Genomic DNA, 20,742 nt, shown 5'->3' with positions numbered 1-20,742 from the left:
TATCCACCATGTTCCCTGAATTACAACTGTGTGATGTTAAGGCCTTTTTTCTTTACTGGAGAAGGAAGGGAACATTTTGTGTCTGTTCAAAAGTAATTGCCCAATTCTCTGCTTTCCGGCAGGGTGGGATGCTCAGTCCTAGGAAAGGTGGTGTGCTACTCCAGTAACAGAAAGCGGCCTCAGGTCTAATGGACCCATTGTGGGTGTTACACATGAAGCTTTGCAAGAGACAAACTATCCCATGAGGTTTCCCAGTGTGTAGGGGAGGAAGACCCAGGACTCTTCCACCTTTTATGCTCCAGCTACTCAGCAAGCATAAAGCAATCTCTATATTTACTTATAGCATTGTATGCCTATACTGTTTCCATTATTTTCATGTGTACCATATATCTAAGAATAGTTCTAAAGTCAGCTGTAGTCTCAAAGACTTCAGAGACAATATCCACGTCTTTTAATGTACACAAGCACTTACATACTTTGCTTAGATCAGGAACAACCAGGAAAATTCTTATTCTTTATAATTACATGGCATATGCACCACAAATGCATATAACAAACAGACTCTACAATAATGATGATCCTCTGAATATATTTATATATGTATATATTTATATATATATACATAAATAAAATAAATCAGACCAGGTTTACAACATAAGAGAAGGAAGATAGAAGGTCAATTAAAATGAGCTGAGGATGACCTGAAAAATATTTTTCACTGCGTAAAAATGGCCCTTCCTTATTCAGCAGATTCACTCTTTGCTGTTTCTTTGCCTTCAGCAGGACTTTACTGACAAAACACTCCTTTCACCAGTTGTTAGCCTCTTGGAAAAGATTATTAGGTTCTGTCATTTTCTTGTACCATCAGCAATACTATTGGCTAGTAGTTGATCCGGCATGTCCTTAGCAAACCACAGATATAAATCCTTGAAGCTGTGGCATTTCAGGCTACATAAATGAAGCTAGTCCAGACTAATACATCAGCCTCAGTGCAGCAATCATGAGAAATACACAATGGTTTTCTTCCTCGGAAAATGGGGGTTGAGAACACTTTGCATCATAGCTGGAATTAAGAGCCAGTATCATTTAATTATAGAAAGCAGGGCATGAGAGGACCTTGACAGGTCATTTAACCCATGCTCCAGGTCCTGGATATTATCTAAATCACTCCTAAAAAAATGCCTCTCTAAACTGCTTAATCATACCTCAGGGTAAAGCCTCCCAAGCAAAATGAGGTTATTTAAGTTATTATTATTAGGTTATTGTTACACAGTTTCACCTACTATCTAATGTAAATATTCTTTATAACAACTTAAGCCCATCATGTCTTGATAGCTATAGGTGAAACAAGGAACAACTAGTTTCTTCCTCTCTGTAGCAACCCCTTCTATATTTGAAGGCTGCCAGTCTTCCTTCAGCTTCCTTTTCTCTAGAGCAATCCTTTTCCTACAGAAGTAGTGAAAATGAGCAGTATCCACTGCAAATAAAAACAGTATGTTTAAGGATTATCAGTGTTTTGTCAGGAGATGGTTAGTTTCTGGATTTTTAAAAGGAGGACAGTGTCAGTTGCTCAAAATATTGTCCTGGCAATGGTAGACTGCCTAAGGGTAAAACTGCCTCTAGCTTTTGTTGGCAGCTAAGACCGCTGAGAAAGCCATAGTGAGACTGCAGTCCACACACAGGTTTATCAGATATCTCCTAACACTTATGTAGCAATCTGACCATCTGAAACTGACTGGTTGGTACTGGTGGAGGAGCTCTTTTTGCTGATGGAAAGAAAGGACATGTATTACTGATATTCTTTGAACTCTCCCACCTATAATATTGCACATACCACAGAGATCTAGAGGGTGGAGACAGAACTGTTCTCCAAAAGAAGCACAGAGTGTGCGTGTTCTTGATGTTCGCTATAAGCTTGTGCTCTGGGACTGCCTGATGTCACCAGAGGGGGATGGCGAAAGCAAGGGTGCTGCTTTGAGCTTTGGAGTATATGATGGTGATAAGCCCATAGAAGAGCTCTCATGCAGAAGTGATGTGCCAGGTCAGGTGATCATATGTGGTGGACTTGGCAGTGTTAGGTTTACGGTTGGCCTCAATGATCTTAAGGGTCTTTTCCAACCTAAATGATTCTATCATCCTACGATACCGGCCTGCAGTTAAGTCCCACAGTAAGACTCAAAGCTGGAATCGACTTACATGAGTACAGAAGGCCTGGCACGTATATGAAACCAGGTGTCACACTGCAGTCACAGGACCTGTGCCCTGCACTTGGTTTGTGTTTGCTTCAACTGGATTTGGAGATGTTACTTCTGCCCTCCAGATCATCAGCAGATCTTCAGATCTGTCTACTTGAAACAATACCTGTACTGTTATCACAGAATCACAGAATGAATGAGTTTGGAAGGGACTTCTGGAGATCATAGAGTCAAACCTCCTTCCTCAAAGCAGGATCACCTAAAGCAAGTTGCTTGGGGTTTTGTCCAGTCAGATTTTGAATATTTCCAGGGATGAAGACTCCACAGCATCTCTGGGCAACCTGTTAGAGTGTTCAATCACCCTTACAGTAAAAAAGGTACTTTTATGTTTAAGTGGAACTTACTGTTTTTCAGTTTGTGTCCATTGACTCTCATCCTGTCACTTGGCACCACTGAGAAGAGTTTGGCTCAGTCTTCTTTACTGCCCCCCAGTAATGTGTTTATACATATTACTCAGATCACCCCCTCACATACACATATACCCTGAACCTTCTCATCTCCAGCTCTCTCAACCTTTCCTCATTTGTCAGATGGCCCCTCACAGCCCTTCTCTGGACTCACTCCAGTATGTCCATGTTTCTCCTGTACTGGGTAGCCCAGCACTGGATACAGCTCTCCAGATGAGTTTCACCAGGGCTGAGCAGGGGGAAAGGATCACCTTCCTCAACCAACTGGGAATGTTCTGACTAATGCAGCCCAGGAGGCCTTTGGCCTTCACATCGCTGGTTTGTGGTTAATTTGGTGTCCACCAGGACCCCCAGGGCCTTCTCTGCAGAGCTGCTTTCCAGTTGGTCAGCTGCCACTGTACTGGTGCATGGGGTTATTCCGCAACAGGTGCAGAACTTTGCATTTCCCTTCTGTTGAAATACATGGCATACCTGTCAGCCCATTTCTCCGGCCCGCCAAGGTCCCTCTGATTGTCAGTGCAATGGCTGATACATCCAGTGTATCAGCTCAGTTTTGTATTGCCTATGCTGTACAGGACTGCTTAACTCTACTGAGTTTGGTGGGAGTTAGTGGGACTTAAGGAGTCCCACAAGATACATACTCTTATAACCATTTAAATGATTTAAGGAGTCCCTTAGCTTGTGTAGTGTTGAAAAATCTCTCTTGCTACCTCCCAGTACTTCTAAGTCCCCAAGTCACGTTGAAAATTGGGTTCTAGGCCAGCTGACTATCCTGGGAATAATCACTATGGACCTTTCCATGTTTTGTAGACCACAGGTTCATACAAAGTCTGTGAGAACGTTTTTGTGTGTGTGTTTATGATTTGTATTTTTATATTTTCCTTATTTGTAGGATGCTTTAACATTTTCTTTTTTTTATCTGAGATTCCTTGGATTGTCATGATATGGTAAAGGCCACTAAGCTCTGATGAAGCACCTTGCAAGTTCTCAGCAAATCTGCAACTGCTGAACCTATATTGCTGTTAGCCAGAAGATGACAGTTTGATTAGCAGATTTTAGTTTGAGTTTTTAATGATAGTAATTAGAAAAAAAAATCTCTTAATTAATGGTGTGTGTATTTTCCATTTTTAAATTGCACCTATAAACTCTCTTTAGATATACACAAACTTTAGGAACATAGTAAATATTATTTTGACTTGCAAATGTAATTACTGAACCTGAAAGCAAGTTATAAAAAAAGAATAAAGCATAAAATTCCACGCACTGAGTTTCCTGAATAATCACGTCTATCTAATACAAATATATTTAAATCTATCAAGTGGTTTGAACCTTTAGAAATTTAAATATGGGTTATTATTCAATTTTATTAGATATATTAGTTGTTTCTGGATTTGAAAAAATCAACTATGTCAAGTTTAATTACAGAAGCCTTGTGTTGCAGAAGAAAACCAGAAGTTATCTCAAATATTGTTCCCTCTTGTACATCATCAAAGGAGTTCTTTAATAAATGACACTTGGACAGATGATTTGTAAATTCAGTAAGGAAGTTAGCATGTTCTGGTGCCATGGAAAGCAATCTGGCCAGAAGAAGCTTTGTTAGCTGCATGAAGAGCAAAGAACAGTGGCCTTAACAATCTTCGTACTAAGTTTCGAGGCCTCAGACCATCAAACAACTTAAACTTATAACTGTCTTTTTGCATGTGAGTGCATTTCTTCACTTTAAAATAATCGGCATAATGTTGAGATGCATGCTTTTACACTACTTCAAAGTCACATTACCACTGACAGTCAGAATCACAGGATCACAGAATGGCAGGGGTTGGAAGGGACCTCTGGAGATCATCTCGCCCACATCCCCTGCTTGAGCAGGGACATCTAGAGCAGGGGGCACAGGAATGCATCCAGATGGATTTTGAATGTCTCCAGGGAAGGAGACTCCACAACCTCCCTGGGCAGCCTGTGCCACTGCTCTGGCACCCTCATGTAAAGTTTTTCCTTATATTCAGGTGGAACTTCCAGTGTTCCAACTTGTGCCCATTGCCCCTTGGCCTGTCGTTGGGCACCACTGAAAAGAGTCTGGCCCCATCCTCTTGACACCCACCCTTTAGATATTTATAGCTATTGATGAGATCCCACCTCAGTCTTCTCCAGGCTGAACAAAGCCAGGTCTCTCAGCCTTTCCTCATAATGGAGATGCTTCTGTCCCCTGATCATCTTGGTAGCTCTCCACTGGGCTCTCTCTAGTAGTTCCCTGTCTTTCTTGAACTGGGGGGGCCAGAACTGGACACAGCACCCCAAATGTGGTCTCACTAGGGCAGAGTAGAGGGGGAGGATAACCTCTCTCGAACTGCTGGCCACAATCCTTTTAATGCTCCCCAGGATACCTTTGGCCTTCTTGGCCACAAGGGCACACTGCTGGCTCATGGTCAGCTTGTTGTCCACCAGCACTCCCAGGTCCTTCTCAAGAGAGCTGCTTTCCAATAGTTCAGCCCCAGCCTGTACTGGTGCCTGGGGTTGTTCCTCCCCAGGGACAGGACCTTCCACTTGCTCTTGTTGAATTTCATGAGGTTCCCCTCGGCCCAGCTCTCCAGCCTGTCCAGGTCCCGCTGGATGGCAGCACAGCCTTCTGGTGTATCAGCCACTCCTCCCAGCTTGGGATCATCAGCAAACTTGCTGAGGTTACACTACGTCCCATCATCCAGGTCATTGATGAATGTATTGAACAGGACTGGACCCAGCACAGACCCCTGGGGAACACCACTAGTGACAGGCCTCCAGCCAGACTCTGCTCCACTGATCATGACCCTCTGAGCTCTGTTGTTGAGCCAGTTCTCTGTCCACCTCACTGTCCTCTCATCCAACCCACGCTTGCTTAGCTTGCTTACAAGGATTCTTTGGGAGACAGTGTCAAATGCCTTACTGAAGTTGAAGTAAAGAACATTCACTGCTCACCCTTCATCTACCCAGCCAGTCACACCATCATAGAAGGCTATCAGCTTGGTCAAGAATGATCTCCTTGGTCAAGCACGATAAACTTCTTGTCCTCTACATGCTTGGAGATGACCTCCATGATGAACTGCTCCATCACCTTTCCAGGGATGGAGGTGAGGCTGACTGGCCTAGAGTTTCCCAGGTCCTCCTTCTTGCCCTTTTTGAAGACTGGAGTGACATTTGCTCTCCTCCAGTCCTCAGGCACCTCTCCTGTCCTCCACAACCTTTCAAAGATGATGGAGAGTGGCTCAGCAAGAACATCTGCCAGCTCCCTCAGCACTCGCGGGTGCTTCCCATCAGGGCCCATGGAGTTGCAAGGATCCAGTTTGCATAGGTGATCTCTGACCCAATCCTCCTCAACGAAGGGGAAGTCTTCCTTTCTCCAGATTTTCTCTCTCTCCTCTGGGGGCTGAGATGCCTGAGGGCCAGCCTTGGCAGTAAAGACCGAGGCAAAGAAGGCATTCAGTAACTCTGCCTTCTCTGCATCCTGTGTTGCCAGGGCCCCTTCCTCGTTCAGCAGTGGGCCCACTGTATCCCCAGACTTCCTTTTACTGCTGAAGTATTTAAAGAAGCCCTTCTTGTTATCTTTGACATCCCTTGCCAGATTTAATTCCAAGTGGGCCTTGGCCTTCCTCCTTGCATCTCTGCATACCCTGGCAACATTCCTATATTCCTCCCAAGTGGCCAGTCCCTTTTGCCACATACTCTATACGTCCTCCTTCTATTTGAGTTTTTCTAGAAGCTCTTTGCTCATTCATGTGAGTCTTCTGGCTCCTTTGCTTGACTTCTTCCTCACAGGGATGCACTGATTTTGAGCTCGGAGGAAGTGGTCCTTGAATACCGACCAGCTCTCTTGGACTCCCCTACCTTTCAGAGCCCTAGCCCATGGGATTCCTCCTAACAGGTCTTTGAAGAGGTCAAAGTTGGCCCTCTTGAAGTCCAAGGTTGTAACCTCACTCATAGCCCTGCTTCTAATTTGCAGTATCCTAAACTCAACCATCTCATGGTTACTGCAGCCAAGGGTACCCCCAACTCTCACATTCTCAAACAGCCCTTTCTTGTTTGTTAGGATAAGGTCGAGCAGCACATCTTGCCTCATTGGGTCCACCACCACCTGCACCAAAATGTTGCCCTCGATGCTCTACAGGAACCTTCTGGATCATGCATGTCTTGCCAAGCTGCTTTTCCAGAAAATATCAGGGTGGTTGAAGTCCCCCATGAGGATGAGGGCCTGCAATTGCGAGGCTACTTCCAGCTGTCTGTAGAAGGCTTCATCAGCTTCCTCTTCTTGATCAGATGGCCTTTAGCAAATGCCCACAACAGTGTCACCCATATTTGGCTGTCCCTTAATTTTTACCCACAAGCTCTCACCCTATTCTCCTTCCACTCCAAGGCAGAGCTCGATGCATTCCAGTTGCTCCCTCCCATAGAGAGCAAGCCTCTACCTCCCCTTGCTGGTCTGTCTTTCCTGAAAGGCCTGTAGCCATCCATGACCACATTCTGGTCATGTGAGCTATCCCACCATGTCTCTGTGATTGCAATGAGATCATGGCCCTGTGACTGCACACAGACCTATAGTTCCTCCTGTTTATTCCCCACACTGCATGCATTGGTGTACAGGCATTTCCTCTCTTCAAACCCTTTAAATGTTATTGTGTCATTGTTGGTGGGATCTGGAGTAGCTGAATGCTTACATTAGATATTCCACTATAGAGGAACAGCAAAGAGTGGCTGTCATCAAACAATGTACATAACTATCCCTTAAGCATAAGTAGACACAAATATATTTTTACAGGAAAGAAAGTGATAAGTCATTGGAAAAATAATTTCTAAACATGAAGAGCTATTAAGATTATAAGGAGATTATTGGAGGCTCTATTATCCTGTACCATCACATAGAAAATGGGAACACTTCATGTGTTCTTCTACCATTCCTGTGGCCTCTCAGGTGGCTAATGAAACATAGCAGACAAAAGCAATTACGTTAGCAGAAATGAAATACATATAATAAATTCTTCTTTTCTTCCCATTATTGTCAACAAGATGCTATTACTCTAGGGATTGGGGAGAACATGGAAATTATCATAGCATCAGTCAGAGTGGCATTTAGCTGCACCCTAGAAATGTCAAAGAATTTTTTACAGTAACATCCTTGGGCAAGATCCATATGCCTTAAGTTCTGCCTATATCTCAGAGAACAATTTTCACTGGCTACTCTCAAGGACTTTCAGATCTTGGAGGAATATACTAGAAACCTCTCTGTCCATTTTGTGATATACTGCTCCCTTAATGCTTCAAGTATAGGCTACTTTATGCACTTAGCACCTTGATCAGGAAAATCAAGTACACACCTCCCACTCAGCTTCATTGCAATTCAGAGGAGGGCAGGCAGGCGGGAGGCTGCATCCCTGCAGTGCACTAAACAACATCAAGGAACGTCTTTGGAATGCAATGATCTATGCTGTTAAACTGCCAGAATGGTCACAGGCACTGTTCTGACTTCGGTCAACCAACCCTCCCTCTGCAGTTCCCATGTGTTGTTCAGCAGTCATCATAGACCTGCTTCTCCCACCTCGCAGGCTGGATGCAGGCACCCTGTTTGGGAGGAGTTAATATAGCTACAGCCTTTGGGGAGAGGGGTGAACTGAATCCAGACATGTGTCCAACTTCGCTTAACTCTTTGGGCAGCACAGAGCTCAGCCTGAGACCTACAACCTCCAGACAACTTCATTCATCACCCAGGAAGGAGGGAATTTCTTGTTGGTCAATTGATTTCTGGGTTTCCCTCAGTTCTAGGTGAGGCAGTTTGGATCTATGGATCCCAGACTTGGAAAGACACATATTAAGGCAACACAATAATCAAGGCGGGAATCTTCTCCATTCCTCTCATTGAAACTGGTCCACTGCATAGATGTGAAAGCAAGAAGCATGGGGTCACAAGGTCAGCTGAGCAGGTGGCTGGCTCTATAGACCAGTGCTGCAAGAACAGCTTCGTATAAACTGTATAGCGTATAGCATCTACTCAGCACAGATAGTCTAATGTAAAGGGATCTTGGAGTCACTGGTGATTAGGCTGAAGTAGAATAGAATAGAATAGAATAGAATAGAATAGAATAGAATAGAATAGAATAGAATAGAATAGAATAGAATAGAATAGAATAGAATAGAATAGAATAGAATAGAATAGAATAGAGTAACAGTTGGAAGGGACCTACAGCAATCATCTAGTCCAACTGCCTGACGACTTCAGGGCTGACCAAAAGTTGACGTTTATTATTAAGGGCATTGTCTAAATGCCTCTTGAATATTGACAGGCTTGAAACATCAACTACCTCTCTAGGAAGTCTGTTCCAGTGTTTGACCATCCTCTTGGTAAAGAAATCCTTCTTAATGTCCAGGCTGAACCTCCCCTGGTGCAGCTTTGAACCATTCGCACACATCCTATCACTGGATACCAGGGAGAAGAGATCAGCACCTTCCCCTCCTCAGGAAGCTGTAGAGAGCAAAGAGGTCACCCCTCAGCCTCCTTTTCTCCAAACTAGACATACCCAGGATCCTTAGCTGCTCCTCATAAGACATGCCTTCCAGCCCTTAAAAGAATTATGTGGAATGTGGTCTTTTAAAAAAGCGTAAAGTTATTTGCAAACATTCCCACTACATTCAATGTATTCACTTTTTAACAAAAAATGTGTGCGGCTGACGGAAGTCAATACAATACTCCTCTTTTAATGTATCATGGAAGGTGGTGGGCAGGTTTCGCACAAAAATCTCAAAGCAATTTAATTCATTAGTCACATACTACAGCAACTGAGGAAGGCAAATTTTCAAATCAAACGAAATCCAGAAACATAAATTGATCTGTGGGGGTCAGCACAGGCCAATGATAGATTGAGTGATGAGGTGGGAATGATCTTCATTCGCAGTCCCTAACTGACATCTGTAGTATCACTCCTTCCTCTAAAAGAACACACATATCTTGCACATTAAATTAGATCCATACTGAACATGTGTGGGAAGATTTCTATGTCAATTATAACCCTGTCCAGTAAGCTTATGAAGATTATTAATACTAATTTGCATTAGAGGTACTTTCACATATGGCAGGGAATGATTGGTTAAAAGAATGTGTCTATCTAGATCTTGGACAGTTATTTGAATAACTGCCATGAGATCTAAGTAATTTCTTTACCTAAGAGCCTTACTCCAGAGTTATAAAACACCTGGTATACAGTATAATATTACATAGTTCTTCTGTGCTGATTAATTTTCCTGATTATTATTATTTCTTATTTGCATTGAGAAGATACCTCTGGACTGATGGATGAGGCTCCTACTCTGGTAGAACTGAAGGAAGCAGCACAGAATAGACAGCTCCATCCCTGAGTAGCTCCCATGTAAAGGAAACAGCAGAGTTTGAACAAAGGAGAAACAATAAAGTGCCTGAAAATAAGACCTCTCCAAAGAAACAAGCTGATTTTCCTAATTAGGATTCTGCTGCTGTTGAATGATTCTGTTGATTCCAGTGAAGAGGGATTTCTGCATTTTATTTTTAAGGGACTGTGCTGTTAAAACAAAGGAAAGTGAAGATATAGAAAAATCCAGAACTGTAAAGGAATGATTAAATCAAAATTGAAAAAGAAATTTGAGTATGTAGAAGAATTAAATCATTAAACTAATTAATATAGTCTTTCATTTATACCAGGGGCAACTGTTCCCCAGATTAGAACTAAGAACATCATATAAAATTATAACATCAGCATCAGTCTGTTTGGGAGAAGTACAATGGGGGTTGTGGAAAAAAAAAAACCACAAACCAAAACTTGGCTTGGGTTAGTTTTGCTTTATTTTTTACAGTGGTATGCTTCAGCTGTTTCTCAGACTGCAGCAATGGTTAATTAATGAACTCAGCAGCCTTCCTCTCTCCTCTAGGGCTAACTGCGTGAAACCTTGCAGCAGAAGAAGCTGGCAAATAAAATAGCAGCAATTCTTAAAATAGTTGTTAATAAACAAAACTGGCATGATGAAATATCACTGTCAGCCAATCGCTGCCTGGCTTTGCAGTTCATCCTCTGTACATTTCCTGACATTTTTTGTTCTAGATTAAGCAGCACCACACTCTCTCTCTGTCTGCAGACCTGGGTGTTTGGACAGAGCTCACGAGTGACACAGCTCACTCCAAGAGATTCCTGGAGGGGCGGGATGTCCACATTTGTGTTCTCTTTCAGAAGGAATGTGGAGTCAGAGCAATGCTTTCCCTAAAGAGGGTCCTGAGAAGTGATCATCTTGGTTCACCTGAAAATCCTAGTGCCTGTGGGAATCTTTATATTACACTCTGTGGGCTTTAAATAGGTCCCTAAACCAAGCTATTGGGAGTCTCTGGGTCAGTCAGGCCCTAATAAGATCTGTTAGTAAGATCCTTAGTTCCAAGAAATGCTAAGTACTTTTTGTGCTTGATCCTTTTTGACCAGCCAGGTCTCTTTTATCTCTAGTTCGAATTTGTGAGGCTGGTACCAAAATGCTCAAGATCCACTGCACCACTAACTCAGCAATTTGCTTTCTTCTTCCTCCTTGGGACAGATTGTAACTCTACAGTCCCTTCTGTGCTGGGGATGGGGACAAGCTGCACTGCACCAAGAACAGAGCAAGTGAAAGAGAGTTTGTCTCTGGAGGAAGGGCTAGATGGGGGAAAAAAGGCTCAGAAGCCACAAAGCAAGGTCCTTGTGCACCTCATTTGCAGACACATGACTATTAGAGTTTAAGTGAGAAGCCTGTGTTGAATGTCACCATGGTCTTACAGGTCCTTACACAGCATGCAAAAAGAATCTAATGTCTGAATATAAAATAGCCAGTGTGATGAACAGGAGGAGAGCTAGCTAGGAGGGAACTATGAAAGACAGGGAGTATATCTTAAACCTCATTTTTCTCCAGGATTTAAAGATTGACTATGAAGTTTTTTTTCCTATATTTGGGCTCCTCAGCCCCAAGCGCCCTTCCCCTCCACCCCAGAGGGCAGTACCTATATCTTTTTGTTCAAATACTGAACAGGGCCTATTATTGTCTTTTCAAATAGCTATATATCTTCTGTGTAGCAATTCGATGACTGGAGGTTCACCCTTCATTCAGTATCTCCTGCCTCCCTAGGAAATGCCTTCCTTGTAGGCTGTATTTGCTTTTGAGGAGACGGAGGGGCAGCAGATGAGCAGGGAGAGAAATTCACTGGGGGAGCTGCAACACTCTTAAAAAGAGATTCAAGATTCATCGGGTCAGAGAGAGGGAACCAGACCGTACAACCTGCTGGCCGGGAAATGTGCCTGAGGGAATGATTTAATAGCATTATATAAAACCCCAAAATGTTCAGCAAGGACACCACCACATATGAATTCCTTAATCAGTTGGTTACAGAGTCAGGATTGTTTGTTCTTTCTTTTTTTGGCCCACTGGATCTTAACTGTTTATCTTCCCAGAAGAACAGCTGTGCTAGGAATGGAGGGAAGATTTGCTTTGGAAACTGTCTGATGAGGTAAGTGAGGTGGATTTCATTCCCCTCTGGGGAAAAAGGGGTTTAAACCTTAGTCTGCCACATCCCAGGAACATCTTCATCACCACATTTGTTACACAGAAGAAGAGCAAAATCCCCTTCTCATCTGGCTTTGACATCAAGCAGGCACTTTGTGTGTAGTACAACGCCAAAATGTTCCCACTACAACAGTGTTTGGATTCTGGCTAGGCTGAACGGTAACTTTAACGTTGAGTCATTGAAGCACTTCACGGGATGCTCAGAAAGAGAAGTGCAGTTAAGTGCAAGAAGACTGCACTTAAAGAAATGTGATGTTAACAAGGTGCCTGCAGGGAAGGTGTGCTAGGCAGCAGCTGAGTAAGGGGGTTTGGGTTTGGAGTTTCCATCAGCCTAAGCATTACTTTAAAGCTTAATTTTCTGTTTACTCAAAATTCACCTTTTACATGAAACACTCTAGTTTTTGTTATGCTTAGCCAGACATGCTGGAAATAAGGAAAATGGAGGAAGGAGTTCTTCCACTCTGTACCTTCTCTGCCCTCTGGAAAGAGAAGAATCCATTAAATAGTTCTAGTTTTGCCCTTTTCTGTTTCCTGTTCAGATCAGATCATTGACAGGGTTGAGAAGTGCAGTAAGAGGATGGACCAGAGATGTTTATCACTTCAGCCTTCTGCACAGGATAATAAGGATCATTCTAGCATGATCTGCAGTTAACTGTCAGCTGTAAGTGTGCTGCTCTGGTGTGTGATTATTTTGCATTAGATTCTGCTACTTTAGAGCATATGCCTCTTTCTAGGCCATAAGAAACAACTATTAAGCAATAAACAACACCTTAAAAACAACCCAGAAGTGTCCTGACAACAGAAAAAGTGTCACATTGAATCTAGTTAAGTAACTTCCATTGAGAACAAGTGTACTAACTGTTATTTGCTGAAACTCACTGATAAAAGCAGGTTTCATTCATGTTTCTGCCTGAGTTCCTCCATTTTGGGGGAACTCTGAAGGCAATTAATCATCAAATTGTAAATATAACTAATGCATTTGCCCTACTTAGCACAACAATGATGCAGCTGCTTCAGAGGAAAGTGTATCCTATTCTAATCTAATTACGCTGTGACCCACTGATACTGGTCAGGTGATATTATGGGATATAAAAGGAAACCAGATCATAATCCAGTCTAAAATCACACGATCAGGTTATAAGTCACCCACAAAGGTCTATGGCAGAAAAAAAAAAAGTAAACAATGCTATGAAAGCAACCAGAGGGATAAAGGTGGCGTGTTCTGATTCTGATTCTCAAATGGTAGCCAACTTAGAATATCCTTATACCCTACAGATTTAACAGATACTCCACAAGCATTTGGCAGAGATTTTGAAGGATGAGTGTTTTGTACATACTCATATACTGATATCTGTGATCAGATTTTGGAAAACATGTAGCTGAAGTATGCACGTAGAAGCTGTCAGCTGCCATTGTATAATTATACAGATTTATCTCTATAGGACCCCATGTGACTTCATGAATTCTGCCTCTTCCTTTATTAATAACTCTCTTAGAGGATTTGGGGAAAAAAACACAAGGAAGTAAAAATCACGATATTAATTCACAGAACTGCCTAGACTTGGAAAGACAGATGCTAACAGAGGGAAAAGAATTAGCTTCCCCAGTCTTGATACTACCCATTTCAAGGTTATTTCCAAATATATATTTATAGTGTTATTTACTATGTGTAACTTAGGACTTGATCCTTCAAGGTATCCCTTATGCAGGTGACATACAACAGTAGGCTTACACTAGTGGAATTTACTCATGTATCGAGAGTACGTTTGTATCTTACATAATTCCAAGCCTGTCAAAATTCATATCTACATTATAATCTGCCTATGTTATGTAACACTAAGGAGCTCTAAGTTGTTTATTCTTCCCCGTATGCCTGAAATACATATATGGTCTTAGAAATTTTGGATTGTATCCTACATTATCGCCAAGGAAAAAGTAAGAATGAATGCAAAACAAATTAAAATTTCATTTTGACAAATGTCAGAGACAAACACCACCCCCAGCATGGTATCTGACCAGGCACACAAATCAATGCACTCTACTTCTTTACCAGTAAGATCTTGCATTTCTTATTTGTTTCCTGACAGAATCTTCAGTCAAGTCAGTACCAGTGTTGCTTTTACCTAAATCATGGTATCAGGCTCTTTTTTTGATGGCTGTCCCCTGGTTGAGCAGCAGCGCATTGGTCAGCATTTCAGGCTGGGGTCAGTTGGGTTTAATGGTGGTCATATCTCCCCAGAAGCACTGAGCACTTGGCAGGATTGAAATGAGTGACTCTACGTTTGTTTTGTTGTGTTTCCAATTTCAAGGGAGTCTTTCTCCATCACCTTTGCCTAGGATGCTGGTTCAGATGAATTTTGAGATGCAAGGGAAGAAAAATCAGATGGCCTCTTAAGTGTTACTGCAAGAAAAACTAGTGAACAGTGGTCATTATTTGTATTCGTGATAATGTATACTTTGTTAACTGCAACAAATAGCTGAATCAGGCAGTAGTACTGCATGCTTGTGTTCAGCATTGCCAATGATTTGAACTGCTTGTGAACATATTTATCAATGAAAACTAGGATTAATTAAGAGATTAATGGAAAACAGATCACAGGACTTGATTTTCCTCTTGTATAAACTGTTGCAACTTTATGAGTTTAAATAGACTTATAAATGATTTATACCCCTATGACTGAGAAGAGAATCAGAACCATTGTGCCCATGGATATTATTGGGTACAGTAATAAACTGACTCCAGGGCAGACAATTCCTTCTGGTCAGAATTTAATTCAGTATTTTCTCTGCATGAAATCCTGGTCTTATAAAAATCAGTGGAAAACCCGTTATCTGCACCATGATCAGAGTTTTACCCTCTGCTTTTTTCTTTCACTGTATATTTTAATTCCTGGTTTTGTCCAGTGTAAGCAACTGTCTGCATCCTGAGGCACAGCAAGATGGTCACAGGTATTGCTACATAATCCAATAGTTCATTTAGTCTTGAAAGGCTTCTCTGAATGGAAAATGCAGTATTTTACCTGGAAAATAAGCCCTGTGATAAAAGAGAGTGCTTAGCCTGCAAGATCAAGACATCTGTTTTGCCCCAAAGGTTTCCTATCTAACCTTGATGTCACAGTCCATTAAATTCTCTGGACCTGTAAAGCAGTGGCTATACACCCTCCATCAGCCGTAAAAGCCCTCATTCTCTAACACTCAAAAGGGCTCTGCAGTTCCCTGGGAAAAGTGAAAAAATGGCGCAACGCTGCAAAGCAGCAAAGCAGGACCGCGCCTCTCCCCGGGCGCCAGGTCCGGCCCCCCCGAAGCCCCTCGGCCGAGCGCTGGAGGGGGCGCAGGGCCCGCCGCCGGGAGGCGCGGAGGCTGCGCGGCGCCGTGCGCGGGGGCGCAGCGGGCGGGTTCCCGCCGCGGCCGCCGGGGGGCGCCCTCGGGCCGCTTCAGCACCGCGCCGGCGGACAGCGCCCGGGCGGCCGCGCCCCGCGCCCCCGCCCCCGCCCCCGCCGGGCCCCGCCGCGCCGCGCCGCGCCGTGCGGGGGGCAGCGAGCGGGACCCCGGACCCCCCGCGGCGGGGTGGGAGCAAACCCCGCGGCGGGCAGGGACCCGGGCTCTCCCGTAGCCGGCCGGAGGCAAAGGGCGGAAGCGGCGCACGACCGGGCGACGTGAAGCGGCATCTGGGAAGGCGGGAGCCGGTGTAAATCAACACCGACGTGTGGCAAGCTGTGCGGATCCTGCTAAGGAGATTTATACGTGTAGTTCATGAAGGCAATCGTCTGGCTGGTAATCTCTCATTGCGCACTGCTCAAAGGCAGTTCATTCACGCAACTGGCAAGGTTCCGGGCTGCAAAATGAAGATATTACTATCTCTCCTGAGAAATGTCTTTGATAGGAATGTATGCTGGAGATGCGTGCACGTGTGTGTGCACTGGCTAAACAGCCTTGATACCTGCGCATAATGAGATAGCAGCGCATTACTCATAGCTCCAGGATAGGACATGGAAGTAAATTAAGAAATCGGCACAACTCACACAGCTTTTGACCCAGCACTAATAGCACCAGCAGCGCACGGGAGTGGGACACGGCGCACGGCTGCAGTTCATTCATCAGCACGTTACCAAGAGCTGGGGAACAGCCCTGCACAGTCTAATTGTCTCACATCCATAAGGCTCAGCCAGGCACAACACACTGGGGAAGCTTTTCCCGAAACAGGGTGAGCCTGGCCTCTGGGAAGTGAGGTCAGGCAGCCCGCAGCTAACAAGTCTGTGGAGGGAGGGGGGGCACAGGGGTGGGCAGGGATTTCAGGAGGACCAGGGTCTGAGGGAGATAGATGTTTCCCAAGGACCATCATCATCAAAACTTCCAGGTGCAAGATCAGCCACTTCCCAGCTGCGCATCCCAGCATTTGTGTAAACAACATGCCACCACCAACACATTCCTCTGCACCCTCCCTCCTCTGGGGATTATGTGCCGGTACCTCCACCCCTTCTCCCCGACTCCCCGGAGCTAGCCAAATGGAGATGATAATCCACTGTGAAATATCGGTAGCACAAAGCGGTGACAGTCTGGGAAGGGGGGCGAGGGGGAAGGGAGCAGCAAGAATTTCCAGGATTAAGTTGCCCTAGAAAGGCAGTGTTTCCGTGCCTTGCAGGGTTGTTGGGGGTTCGGTGCATTCTCACTTTCATATGGAAGAAGCCAGGTGAGCGTGAAGTCAGGTTAATCCTAGTTTTAACTCCTCAGACCCATATCTTGCCCAGTGCCTCTCAGCAGTTTGCACTGCACCACCTGTCCCCCACACAACCAGTACTTTGTCCTAGACATCATTTGTAAGGATGCAGCACAACAATGCTTGCCCCACGACCACCAGCAGAAAAGGCTTCCCGGTGCCCTCCAAAGCCAGCCTAGGATCTCACACCAAACCTCCAAGCGGAGCTTTCTCCTGATTTCACTGCTCCCCTGGCAATAGAGCAGCATGCTTTGCTGCTGTTTTCCCATAGACCAGACCAAGTTGTGCTGCACATATGAAAGTACCAGTCCTCCCAGCAGATCCAGAGTCAAAAGGCATGAGGAACTAAAAAAAGATGAGCAGTGGGACGGTTTGACCAAGAGAATCATCTCATGGCATGGACCACTGCTGGAAGTAAGGAAAGGGAATGATAAATGACCCGTCCTCCCCACTTGCCCCAGGAGCTTCTCTCTCCAAAGCTATTTCAAGGGACAACAGTGTAGAGAACATACAAGGAGAGGGGACAGAGCATTAGGAAGTGTCACCACCCCCAGCTTGAGATGAAACCTTGGGATAGGCAGTGGGGGAGCGAGGAATGGGAAAGGAGAAGGTTGCATTTTGCCTATGGTCTCCCCTCCAGGTAATGAACATCTGAGCACCTGACTAAAAGGGAGAGGATATCTTGGGACACCCCACATCTCCTCTCACCCAGAGTGATGGGGAAGAGGAAGGTTCCCACCCTTTCCTCACCACGGTACCTGGTTGAGGGAAGTCACGGCCAACCTGGGGATAACCAGCTGCATGACGAGCTGCAGGACAGAGGTGACCAGCCCAGCCAGGATGGCCCAGGTGAGTGGCAGCGGGAGCATGCTGTAGGTTGCAAAAAGCGTGAAGAGCACATAGCCAATGCCGTCCCCAAGGAGGCCACAGCCCAGGCCGGCCGCCAAGATCTGCGTGGCCATGGCCACCCAAGTGACCACACCGCTGTACTGCAGGTAGGTGTACGAGGTCGTGTCCTTCCTGACCACCACTAAGGCACAGATCACCACCTCGATGCCAGTGAAGAAGCCCAAAAGGATGCCCTTAATGGGGTCCATGGGAGCGGAGGCCAGGGTCAAGTGGAGGAACAGCAGGGTCAGCTTGGTCAGCACGTCCAGGATGTTCATGACCACCTCGGATTTGCGCCGCTGGCCCAAGAAATAGCGCTGGTAAAGGCGCTCCAAGTCCCGAGACTTGAAGGAGTTACGGAGAGTGGGGAAGATCACCCCGCGGTAGGTATAACCCCAGTTGAGGAAAAAGTCGGAGTTGCTGGGGGCACAGTCCAGGGGCAGAAAGCCCAGGTCCCCGCTGCTGCTCGTGCGTTCTGGGAAGACTTTGGTCCCTCCGTTGTTGTGGCGCTCGCCGCCCAAACTCCGGCCGGCCGACTGTCTCCGGAGGTGGTGGTGGTGGTGGTGGTAGTGCGGCGGGTGGGGGTGGTGGTTGGGGCAGCAGGTCTCTTCGGAGCTGAAGCCCTTGCCCCCACCGCTGCTGCTGCCGCCGCTGCTGCTGCTGTGCTCCTGGATGAAGCGCTGCTCGGTGATGTGGCGCACGGCCGTCTGCCACAGCAGGCGCTGGGGTCTGCCGCTGCCGGGGGGGGTCCTGTTGATGGTGTAAAGTTCATCGCTGTCGCTCAGGCACCGCACCTCCGAGAGCTCCATGGCGGTGACTGGCGGGGGGCAGAACACCGGCGGGGGGGGTGGGGGGTGGGGGGGCACACCGTCTTTGGGGAGGGGAGCAGGGGGAGGGATGGAGCCGCGGGAGAGGAGGGAGGGGAGGGAGAAGGGCGGGTGGAGGCGGCGGCGGGGGGATCACATTTATGAGCAGGTCGCTGGGTCCGGCGGTTTGGCTGGCGGCGGGGTTGGTTTGCCGCGGGGGTCCGCGGGCCGGCTCAGCGCAGGCGGCGCTCGCTCCGCACCCGCGCCCGCTCCCGCGGCGCCCCGCGGAGCCGCATCCCGCGGAGCCCGGCTGCGGCGCGGCCCCGGCGCCCCGGCGGGCTGGGTGCGCGCCCTCCTCGGGGCGGTGAGCAGGCAGGGAGCCGAGCCGCGGGTGCGGAGAGCAGGAGGGAGGAGCGGAGCATCTACGGGCGCAGCCCCGCTGCCCGGCGGGCGATCCTCGGCCCCATCCGGAGGCTGGAGGCGCGGCGGGGAGGGGGCAGCCGCCTTGCAGAGCCGTTCACAGCGGGCAGCTCCTCTCTCCGGGGATCCCGGGGCTCCGCTCCGAGGTCTGGTCCCCTGGAGCTGCTGTAATCCCCGCGGCTGCGGTCAGCGGGAGCCCTGCGAGCTCGGGCGGGAGGGGAGAAGCGGCCGGGTCGCGGGCATCCTCGGTCACGGCGCCGGAGCGGCCGGCCGCGGGCTGCCCGCCCGCATCCCCCCGGCGGCGGGGCATGCCCGCCGGGCGCGCCGCCCTGCCTCACGGGGCGCCTCTGCCCGCGGGCGGCTCGGGGCTGCCAGCCATCGCAGGCGCCCGGCTTGCCTGGTAACGAGAAAAAAGAAGGGAAAGAAAGAAAGAAAGGAGAAAAAAAAAAAATCCCAGCAAAAACCGAGCCTTAAAAAAAAAAAAAACAAAAAAAGTGAAAGAGCGGGGAACGAAAATCCCGCCCTAAACTCGGAGCTCTGGGAAGAACGCTGGGAGCATCCCAACTTCTCCGTGGGTCAGGGCAGGGAGGGCTCCGGCTCTGGGGCTTCCCCCGGCAGCGAGGAGGAGGAGAGGGAGGAAGGGGCGAGGGGCGGGCGCGCAGGGAGCGCGGCGGCTGCGGGGCTGGGGGAGCCGGCGGCGGGTGCTGCCCCGGGAGCCGCGGGGACCGGCCCGGCGGAGCCGCCGCCGCCGCCGGAGTGGTGCTGCGGGCGGGCGGCCCGGGAGGAGGCAGAGCCCCGCACGGTCAGCTGATGCCCACGACGTCGGCGGGGCTGCCCGCACCCCCCCTGCCCGGTTAAAGCAGCCGCAGCCGCGGCGCTGGGAGGGGAAGAGCGGGCGGGCGGCTCGGGGAGGGGGGGGAGGGGGAGGGGGAGAGACACGGGGCAGGTTCTGCGGTCCCAGGAGGCTCCTTCGTGTGTCACTTCGGTTTCTCCAAGCTGCGCTTCTGTAGGTGCCCCGGACTGTCCCGCAGTGCCTGGCAGATTCGTCCATCCGCTATGCTAAGTGAGAGCTGATGCTGGAGCCGGGCAATCCTCTCCGTAGGCGCAAGGGAGAGCTGCCTCAGGCCTTGTCTGGGAGTTTGTGCTCTTGGCCCCCGGTGGGGAGAGCCTTGGGAACCGCTCCACCTCTGCCTGGGTACCACTCCACCGCTGCCTGGGTGAGCTCAGACCCTCTCAGAAAGGTGCTGTCGCTGCCAGGACTGTGGCTGTAACCACCCTGTGTTGAGTGTGTTTGTATGTTTGATGGCTACTGTCCTGTCAATATTTACATTAAAGCCACTGTATAAAGAACAGAAACTGTCCCGTGCACAGACTCTGGAGTCAGAGCCACTCCTTATTCCCCCATGTTGGCAGATGAAATTGTCCCTGCTCCCCTGCTTGTGGCATCTGCCTGTGCCAGCAAACCTGCTTTGTGCACGGCGGCACAGACTGGAGAAGAGGGGTAGGAGGGAGCCATCTTCACCTTGCCCATCCCTCCTCTGCCCAGAGTAAACCTCGTTAAAGTGTCTGAACCCTGTCCTGGGGGAAAGGCAGTTTTGGAGCTGAAACCCTGCTGCTAGAAGCAGCTGAAACAGAAATAGACTACACATTAGACTCTTGCAAATGAAGGGAGAGGTGTTTTC

At 47.5% G+C, this 20,742-nt stretch overlaps 1 protein-coding gene across 2 annotated transcripts in view; it reads right to left on the bottom strand.

Annotated features, from left to right (window-relative positions):
- The window catches only part of ADCY8 (adenylate cyclase 8), a 139,340-nt gene extending 119,497 nt beyond the window's left edge, over positions 1–19,843 (bottom strand). For both annotated transcript variants that reach the window (XM_064442079.1, XM_064442080.1), the window contains exon 1: positions 17,705–19,843. In XM_064442079.1, the coding sequence (XP_064298149.1) occupies positions 17,705–18,643 (939 nt within the window). In that variant the 5' untranslated portion in view covers positions 18,644–19,843. The remainder of the gene's footprint in view (positions 1–17,704) is intronic.
- Between the last annotated feature and the right edge of the window lie 899 nt (positions 19,844–20,742).

Source organism: Phalacrocorax carbo, chromosome 2 (assembly GCF_963921805.1).
Source record: "Phalacrocorax carbo chromosome 2, bPhaCar2.1, whole genome shotgun sequence".
In the NCBI taxonomy this organism is placed as follows: domain Eukaryota; kingdom Metazoa; phylum Chordata; class Aves; order Suliformes; family Phalacrocoracidae; genus Phalacrocorax; species Phalacrocorax carbo.
This window is presented reverse-complemented; position numbering and strand designations above follow the sequence as displayed.